We start from the raw sequence: 10,136 nt of genomic DNA, 5'->3' as shown, positions 1-10,136 counted from the left end.
ATCAACTAAGTAAAATATAATGAAAGGCGAAAAGTAAAAAGAAAGTAAACGACACAAGGAATTGGTGACGCGGAAAACCCAAAGAAGGTAAAAACCGTGGGTAGAATGAGGATCTACAAAACTTTCACTATGGAAAAAGTAATATTGGTTTACAAGCTTGTGGTATATGAGGAATGTTACGAACTGATGCCATGCTCGTTGCTACTACGACCCTTATATAGATGGTTTGCTAGGTCACACCCTAGCCGTTGCAAGGAGATAAGATCGTGCCCATGATTTTAGGACGTTAGTTGAGGAGATTCCTTTTCTTCTGTTTTGAATTCTAACGGACTGGGATGGCTGAAGTTGGACTAAGTCTTAAGCTTATCTTTTCCCCAAGGAATAGGAGGCTGTTACTTGACTTGGTCTTCTACCGATGCTAATTGCTTCGTCGATCTTATGGCTTCGTCGAGAGATGTCTTCGTCGTTGACCTTTGTTGACTATCGTTGACTCGATCTTGCATATTTTTACCAATAACAATTTGCCCCTAATTGCTAAAATGTGGACGACTACACACTTTTGGCAATTACTTAAAGAATAAAAATACAAAAAGTGCAAGACAGAAATAAAAAATAAAAAATGACAAAAAATATACACAAATCAGATAATAAAAAAATTTCAAATTATCTAGAGGGCGTTTTCGTCCTTTACCACGCACGTTCTTCAGAGCAGTTACTGAACTTCTCCCACTTCCTTACTCTAACCGTCATTTCACTCTTTATTAACCTGCAACACGCTTCGCGCATCCCCAAACTTCCACCCTCTTCTACTCTCTTCTCTCCAATTCCTCTCTTCCTTGCGAGGTTTTTCTGGCGGTTTGGTGGTAGCGTGCGGCGGCGATTTCGAACTTTCGGCATCTTCAATTTACAGGTAATCTACTCTACTTCCTTTTGCATTAATCAATTTTAGGTGCAATGTCGAACAAAATTCCCAAAATTAGAACTAGGTTTTCTCTTCGCGTTGTTGAAAAACAAGGAACAATTGTTTCACAACAGAATTCAAAGTCTCAGTCTAAGTCGTTGATGGCTTCAAACATGACGAGTGATTTCGTCAAGATGGCGGGTTTCCCCGGCACTACCTTTTCTTATATTCCGGGGCCCGGCCAGACGGTGGCGGATTGTCCTGAGGATTTTGTTGTTTTCTTTAGATATCCTTTAGCTGAAACGACGATTAAATTCCCTTTCCCACCCCTAGTTCGTTCTTTCTTTGAGGTTCTAGGCATTAGTCCTGGACAGTTAATGTCGTCTGGTTGGAGAATTATGTCAGTGATAGTGGAATTGACCAAAGATTGGGAGGATCCCTTTACTTTGGAAGATTTGGCGGTAGGGTATGAGATAAAGATGGCGGAAAGTGGTTTCATCAGTCTGTGCAAAAAAGGAGATCGGTTGGTTTTGAATACTGATGTGAATGACAGGGGTTGGAAGAAGTGGTTCCTGTTTGTAAAAAGGGTGTCGTTGGGTAACGACGGTTTATGGTTGACGGAAGGATGGCTGACGAAGGGTAAGTTTTCCTATGGTATTCGTATTCTCATGGTTTGACTTTAGCTAAAATGGTTTTACTCTTTTTTCCCATAATGCAGAGTTGGACTTAAGCTTTCTCGAGTCGTCGGAGACTTCTTCTTCGAAGGTAAAAGAGTTCCTCGCCATCAATCCTTCAGCAAGGACGTTTGTGCGAAAGAAGAAGGCGACGGGTGATCAAGCGGGGCAAGAACAGAGTACTCCATTGAGCACACCGAACCAAGCAGAAGATTCCGAAGAAATAATGTCGACTCGTAAGTAGTTATTTGATTCCATTGCGTCGTCATTATGTCATTGCTTTATAATTAACAATTTCTGATGCTTTGTCAGAATCAGCCGCTCAAGGCACTCGTCGAGGTCGAAGTTTGACTCAGCAAGAGGCTGACTTGTGAATGAGGAGGAAGCGGGGGTTGGCGTCTCGAGAACAGCAGCCGGCGCCTGTGGCCGAGAAGGTGGAACCTGTCCTGACTCCGCCACCTGAGAGGACGGTTGATGAGTCGGGAACTATTACGCTGTCGGCGACCCCTCCACGCAAGCAGCAGAAGACTAACGACGAGCCCCCATCTCCTGATATCTTGATGCGCTTTCCAGCCAACTTCCTGGATCGCCGCAAGGATGATCAACATTCTTTGTTTCCTGCTCTGAATCAACTATTGTTTCCTAAATCTAGGGAGACGTTAGCCGGATCGTCCGTTCTGGACATAGCATCTGAAGAAGCTTCGGTTCACTTATACGTAAGTTTTTATTTTGGTTTCGTTTTTACTTGTCAATTTGTTGTCTTCAAGGCTTGTAATTGGGGATGTGTTTGGCCAGTGTCTGCAAAACTCTTTGGTGTTGAGGGACAGGGTGATCGAGCTGGCTAAGGAGATGCAAAGGTTGGATGGTGCTTCCAAGAACAGTGAGGCTCAACGCAAAACTGTAGTCAATGTGTTTCAAATGACCAAGAAGGAGCTGGACGAGACAAAGAAGAAGGTGGATGATCTGGAGAAGCAGCTACAAGACCAATCGAAGACGATGGAGGAGGAAACTCAGAAACTCAAGGATCAGCTGAAAGAACAAGCTAAGCATTTGGAGGATAAGGTGGGGGTCATTGCTGCCAAGGACGAGGCTTTGTCGAAGGTCCAGGACGAGTTGGCATCGACCCAGAAGGAGTTGGACGACGCTCTGGACGACTATGCTGAATTGGATATCAAGGTGAGGGCGAAGCTGATGAAGCAGTTTTTGAATGGAAAGGCTTCAGAATGGCGTCCTCAAGAGGTGATCGACCGTTTCCTTGCAAACGGCGGGACGCTTGACGAGCTAGAAGAGGAGGCTGCGGTGGCGTCGACCGCGGATTCAGGTCCGGGTCCTTCCGCTACTATTGCTTCGTCGGTCGCTGCAGTTGATGTTCAATCTGTCGAGGATCAGCCTGTGATTACCGACGACCAACCGTCTGTTATTGAAGATCAGCCTACTACTGTTGTCGACCAACTCGTCGACGGTGCTGAGGAGCCGCGGGTTGAAGTTGTTGATGACAATGTCCGGGCTAATGAAGTTGTCAAGGAGGTCGTCGACGGGCTTGCTACTGATGAGGCCGACGCTTGAAGGCCGTCGTTTGTGACGGTTTGAACTTTTCTTTGTGTGTTTTTAGACAATGTTTTACTTTTGCTTCAAGAACTTTTTATTTTGATTTGGTAACTTGTATCTTTTGTTCCACTTGGGGGCAAGTGGTTCCTTTGACAATTTGCTCTTGTTTTATATGCTAAGTATTCCTTTGCTTTTGCTCAAGTTGTTATCTGTGGACGTAAGGCAGAAAGTAATTAAAGTTTGTTTGCCAAAAATGATAAGTCAGTAAGTAGTAAAACTTGTTTACTAAAAATGAGAAATCAATAAGTAAGATGAAAAAAGGCTTTGAAAAACAAAACTTTTTTATTAACTTTTTAAGACAACATGTCTAACTAATAATTGACGTTCTTAAATACAGATGTGTAGCTACTCAATATGCCTCGTTGAAGACTTTGTGATTTTAGGCCTATCGTTGCTTTGTTTGCCAATGCCCCTTGCGTCCCAGCTTCGACGCTGAACCCTGAAGACTAGTTCTTGGCTCAGGTATCGGGTGTTTGGCGTCAGACTCTAAGGTCAAATGTTGCCCTGGGCTTCGTCGTGCTTTCGATTGTCGATTATACAGACGCTTTGCTCGCTTTGTGAGGGATGCTAGTGTATCTGTCGTTCGTCGTCGTTCTTTTCCTTAGTGGAACGTCCCGTTGGCTGTTTGTACTGCAAAACAAACGTGGTTAAAGCACCGTTGGCCGTTGGCACGGCCAACGGCCCTCCGATGCTTAAGTCAGTACACTTAGCCGTAAATAAAAACTTTGAATGAATGGAGTAAGCAGAGTGTTTTAATTTGAACATTACCGTTTTGTCGACGAACGCTTTCGACTAAAAGTAGTATTTTCTGAGATGGGTTGCGTTCCAACTTCGTGGAACGGGGTTACCTTGCTGGTCAGTTAATCGATATGCACCGTTGCCGATGACCTGAGTAATTTCATATGGTCTTTCCCATGGGGGAGCGAGCTTTCCGTCGGCCGGATTCTTTGTATTCTGGAATGCTTTCCTTAGTACCCAGTCTCCTAATTGAAACGTTTTGGACTTGACGTTTTTGTTGAAGCTTCTAGCGACGATTTTCTGCTGAGCCGCCATTCTGATTAGCGCTGTTTCTCTTAGTTCTTCGACTATGTCTAGATTATCTTCCATTTCCTCTTGATTCCTCTCCTCTGTCATGAGTCCAAACCTTGACGTTGGGAAGTCAGCTTCGACTGGCAGGATGGCTTCGCATCCATAGACAAGGGAGAAGGGCGTCTGCCCCGTCACTTCTCTCAGCGTCGTCCGGTTAGCCCATAGGACTGCTGGGAGCTCGTCAGCCCACTTGCCTTTTGCTTCCTTTAGCTTTTTCTTAATGGCTTCCATGACGACTTTATTGCTGGACTCAGCTTGTCCATTGGCTTGTGGGTATCTTGGCGTCGACGTCCTCAATTCTATGCGAAATTTCTGCAAAAAAGAACGAGTTTTGTCGCTAATAAACTGTGACCCATTGTCACAGACGATCACCGACGGAATTCCAAACCTGCATATAATGTTAGTCCATATTAATGTAATAACTTCTTTGTCTGTCACCTGTTTCAAAGCAATTGCTTCAATCCATTTAGAAAAATAGTCGGTTAGTGCTAACATATATACTCTTTGACCTGGCGCCGCGGGTAGCTTCCCAACAATGTCCATTCCCCACCTCATGAAGGGCCATGGAGACAATGTCTGGTGAAGAGGCTTCGACGGCTTATGGACGGTGTTGGCGAATCGCTGGCAGCTATCGCATTTGGTCACATATTGTATTGCGTCTTCATGAAGCGTTGGCCAGAAATATCCTTGTCGTTTTGCAATTTTGGCTAGTCTTCTTCCTCCGACATGAATGCTACATATTCCATCATGCAAATGGCTGAGGATGGACTGTTGCTCATTCTTTTGGATGCATCTTTGGGATAACCCCGACGCTGATTTGTGGAATAGGACTCCGTCAATGATATGGTATCGAGAGGCTTTGTATCTTAGTTTTCGTGATTTTGCTTTGTCACTGGGTAGGATATCTTTGGTCAAGTAGTCTATGATAGGTTTGGTCCAGTCATCGTCGTTGTTAACGTCGTCAACTGGTAGGATTTCTTTAAAGGATACACATGGTTTTTGTAAATGGACTAAGGGGATATTTGTGAAAGTGGTCTTTTTGAGGGCGGAGGCTAGGTTTGCTAATGCGTCGGCTTGGGTGTTTTGGTCTCTTGGAATTTGAGAGATGGTAACAGGATCAAAGTGTTTGGATTTTTCTTTGGCTATGTCGAGGTATGCTGACATTTTGGAGTCTTTTGCTGCGAAGTCACCTGTTATTTGGCGAACGATGAGGAGAGAGTCGTTGTACACATCCAAGGATGTTACGCCTAAGTCTTTAGCGACGGTCATTCCTGCGATCAAAGCTTCATATTCTGCTTCATTGTTAGTTGCTTTAAAATCACAAGATACAGACCTTACTATCATGTCCCCTTGTGGCGACTTTAGCACCATTCACAGGCCTGCTCCTCGTTGGTTAGATGAACCGTCGACGAATAGGATCCATTTGCCCTTGCCTTGGACGCTATTTATTTCTTCCAGCTCTTTGTCGGCTATAACCTGTAAGTCGGGGCTGAAGTCAGCCACAAAATCTGCGAGAGCTTGGGACTTAATTACTTTTCTGGGTTGGTATTCGATGTCCATCGTGCTCAACGAGATCCTCCACTTACCCAAACGCCCTGTCAGGTCTGGTTTTCTTAAGACAGACTTAAGCGGATAATTAGTCATCACCACTACGTGGTGGGTTTCAAAATAATGCCTTAGTTTTTTAACAGCAGTAATTAAAGCGAGGGCTAACTTTTCTAGGGAAGTGTATCTTACCTCGGCTGGGAGCAAGGTTTTACTTACATAGTAAACCGGAAGCTGCCCAGCTTCGTCATCTTCTCTTGTCAGGACTGCGCTGACGGCTACAGCACTGACGGCAATATAGAGCTGCAAAGGCTCGTTAGTCTTGGGTTTCGACAGGAGGGGTGGGGTCATTAAGTATTTTTTCAAATCTTGCAGAGCTTTCTCATGATCGTCAGTCCATTCAGAACCTTTATTTATTCTTAAACTTTGTAAAATAAATGACATTTGTCTGACCATCGGAAGATGAAGCGATTTAATGCTGCCACTCGTCCTGTCAATTTCTGGGTTTCTTTAACATTTCGGGGGGATTGAATATTTATTAGGGCTTTGATTTGTTCAGGGCTGGCTTCAATTCCCCTTTGTGTTACTACATAGCCCAAAAATTTTCCAGCGGATACTCCAAATGAACATTTAGTAGGGTTAAGTTTCATACCATACTTTCGCAATACCTCAAAGGTCTGCTTGAGGTGATCGACGTGATCCTTCGACTTTTTAGATTTCACCAGCATATCGTCGATGTACACCTCCATCGTCTCTCCAAGCTGGTCCTTGAACATCTTATTGACGAGTCTTTGGTACGTCGAACCTGCATTTTTTAGTCCAAATGGCATAACTTTATAACAATATATACCTTTGTCGGTCATGAATGCCGTCTTCTCCTGATCGTCGGGATGCATTAGGATCTGGTTGTATCCGGAGTAGGCGTCCATGAATGTTAAGAGCTCGTGACCTGCCGTTGCATCTACCATGGCGTCGATGTGCGGGAGCGGGAACAGATCTTTAGGGCATGCTTTATTGAGATCGGTGAAATCGATGCACACTCTCCACTTGCCATTCTTTTTACTGACAACGACAACATTTGCGAGCCAATCTGGATACTTGACTTCTCTTATTTTTCCTGTGTCGATCAGCTGCTGCACTTCGTCGTTGATGATTTTATTCCTTTCCGGAGCGAACTTCCGACGCTTTTGCTTGACGGGCTTATGATTTGGGTCGACGTTCAGCTTATGCGAGATGATGCTCGGGTCTATGCCGGTCATGTCCTTATGCAACCAGGCGAAACAGTCTTTGTTCTCTCGGAGAAAGGCTAATATGTTGTTTTTGAGTTCAGGTGTTAGGTTGGCTCCGACACGAACGGTTTGATCAGGTTTTTCAGGGTCTAAAGGTATTTCGTCGATTTCGAGGTCGTTGGGATTGTCTGGTGTCGGGCCATGCTGTAATTGCTATGCGGTTCTCATGGTTGGTTTAAGGGTTGTTTTGTAGCAGTGTTTAGCTTCGCGGGGTTCCCCTTTAATTTCTTGGACTCCCCATGGGGTAGGAAATTTGATTGATTGGTGGTAGGTGGAAGGAATGGCTTTCAATCGGTGAATCCAGGGTCGTCCTAATATGGCGTTATAGGCTGATGGGCAGTCGACGATGTTGAATTTGGTTTGAGGGTTTAGGCCTCCTGCATAGGTTGGAAGGGTTATATCTCCGAGAGTTGACATGCTTTCTCCGCTGAAACCAACCAGAGTTGTCGACCTCCTGGTGATGTCGCTATCCTTTAACCCCATATCTTCCATGGCCCTTCTGAACAGGACATTTGCGGAGCTTCCTCCGTCGACCAGCACCCTTCGAAGCAGACAATTCCCGACGACCAAAGAAATTACCAAAGAATCTTCATGCTCCCTGTTGATGTTGTTGACGTCGTCGTCATCGAAAGTAATCGACATTGCTTCTAGCTTCTTTTCCAGGGGGTCTCTGATCTCGTCCGGGACATCTACATTTTCTATTGTCGACTTTGCGATCCTTTTTGCTGCAGAGTAGGTTAGTCCACAAATATCGGAACCACCAGTGATAACGTTAACTATTACCTTAGGTACAGGGGGCTTGGGAGGTTCGGCTGTCGTCGTCTTTTCTGGCTCACGGCGACCTGCATCATTGCTTTTCTTTTTCCCTAGTAGATGCTTGAGGTTACCTCTCTTCAGCTGGAAGGCGACTTCTCTTCGCAAGGCATAGCATTCTTCCGTCTTATGGCCATGATCGCTATGGAACTCGCACCATTTGCTCATATCTTTCTCTAATTCTGGCTTGTTACTCTTTGACGGCCAACGCACTTTGTTTCCCAAGGGCTCCAATTCTTTTACTACCGCTACGATGTTCACTTCGAAGCCATACTCCGATATCTCGGGGTATTGGGGGGCGTCGAGGATATCTTCTACCTGCACAGCATTAACAGAACGTGATCTACCTGTTGCCTCGTAAGGCTGATGCCGCCACGATCCTCTTGGGTTGCTAGCGACCTTCTGATCGGACGAACTTCTGGAACTTGGATGGGAACTGCGATTGGCGATATCTTCGTTGAAGCGCATTTGAGCCACGGCTCTGGTCCGGACTTCTTCGAACGTTGAACATGGATATTTGATCATATCTTTATACAGATCCGAGTCTGTATGCAGTCCGCGGAGGAAGGCTTCAATGGCAGTCCTGTTGTCGACATTCTTGATTGAGACTTTCTCTTTGTTGAATCGGGACCAATAAGCTCTGATGGTCTCCTTAGGACCCTGGACGATCCGATACAGATCGCTTGTCTGCTTGTCGAACTGCCTGCTACTTTCAAAATGGGAATAGAATTGGTTAACCAACATAGCAAAACTAGTTATACTACCTTGTTCAAGTTTGCCGAGCCACTTGAGGGCAGGGCCTGTCAGCGTCGCACCAAACGACTTGCACATGCATGCTTCCCAGCACTCGAACGGGATCGAATCTTGCCACATTCGCTGCTTGTAGTACTCGACATGCTGCTCTGGACAGGTCGTTCCGTCATACAGCGACGTAAACGTCGGGAGCGACAATCTTCTGGGAATCCGGGCCAGGGCCAACTCGTCGCAGAAAGGGGTAGCTGCGAATCCATCTGGAGCTTCTCGCTGGATGGGGATCGGCACGCCGGACATCTTTTTCATCATTGACAACATCCTAGAGTTCTGCTTTTCTAAGGCAACTAGCCTTTGGAGTAGGATTTCCGTCCGATCGGGCTGCGGGTTACCTTGATCGTCGCCTGGAGTCCGAATGCTTCCTTGCCCAGCATTCCTAACAGAGGGGTCCACGTCCATTTCTTCGCCGCTAGATTCGGTATCAGTATCATGGGGGGACTCAATGATATCAAGCGACGACATTCTGGAAATCAGGTCTAGCTGCCTTGGCCGGCGACGACGATTGCTTTGGGTGGACTCCAATTGCTGACGGAGAGCGGCTGCATCGGAGTTTGACGCTTCTTTTTCCTTGCTGAGACGCTCATTAGATTCCCAAGTTGCTTCGAGATCGGCTTGAACTTTCTCATAGGCAGCTTTTAGCTGTTCTGGGGTCATTAGTCGGCTGACATGTTGAAGGCTTTGTGAGAAATTGTTAGATTTTACCTAGTTGTAGCCCCACGGTGGGCGTCAAATTGTTTATGCTAATTTTTGCTAAGTGGGATTGAATATCAAAACCTAGGCTACGGATCAACTAAGTAAAATATAATGAAAGACGAAAAGTAAAAAGAAAGTAAACGACACAAGGAATTGGTGACGCGGAAAACCCAAAGAAGGTAAAAACCGCGGGTAGAATGAGGATCTACAAAACTTTCACTATGGAAAAAGTAATATTGGTTTACAAGCTTGTGGTATATGAGGAATGTTACGAACTGATGCCATGCTCGTTGCTACTACGACCCTTATATAGATGGTTTTCTAGGTCACACCCTAGCCGTTGCAAGGAGATAAGATCGTGCCCATGATTTTAGGACGTTAGTTGAGGAGATTCCCTTTCTTCTATTTTGAATTCTAAGGGACTGGGATGGCTGAAGTTGGACTAAGTCTTAAGCTTATCTCTTCCCCAAGGAATAGGAGGCTGTTACTTGACTTGGTCTTCTACCGATGCTAATTGCTTCGTCGATCTTATGGCTTCGTCGAGAGATGTCTTCGTCGTTGACCTTTGTAAACTGTCATTGACTCGGTCTTGCATATTTTTACCCATAACAATACTAACAATCATAAATATTAGGAAGAGAATAGGAAGCATCACAACAATCATATTAAATGTTAAAATTACCCTAGACATGATACTAGGAATATCATAATAAC

General features: G+C 45.1%; 1 protein-coding gene across 1 annotated transcript; it reads right to left on the bottom strand.

The window, feature by feature from the left end:
- Positions 1-7,259: 7,259 nt before the first annotated feature.
- LOC145636756 (uncharacterized) lies at positions 7,260-9,383 on the bottom strand. Its single transcript, XM_081688311.1, has one exon. The coding sequence runs from the start codon at positions 9,381-9,383 to the stop codon at positions 7,260-7,262; it is 2,124 nt and encodes a 707-aa protein (XP_081544437.1).
- Between the last annotated feature and the right edge of the window lie 753 nt (positions 9,384-10,136).

The sequence above is a fragment of the Chenopodium album genome, chromosome 6 (genome assembly GCF_948465745.1).
Source record: "Chenopodium album chromosome 6, dcCheAlbu1.1, whole genome shotgun sequence".
NCBI classification, from domain to species: domain Eukaryota; kingdom Viridiplantae; phylum Streptophyta; class Magnoliopsida; order Caryophyllales; family Amaranthaceae; genus Chenopodium; species Chenopodium album.
The sequence above is the reverse complement of the archived record's forward strand: the minus strand, read 5'-3'. Positions and strand labels throughout refer to the sequence as shown.

What these genes read in the sequence shown, in the direction of transcription:
- LOC145636756 (XM_081688311.1), bottom strand. Translation starts at nt 9,383, where the DNA reads ATGACCCCAGAACAGCTAAAAGCTGCCTATGAGAAAGTTCAAGCCGAT.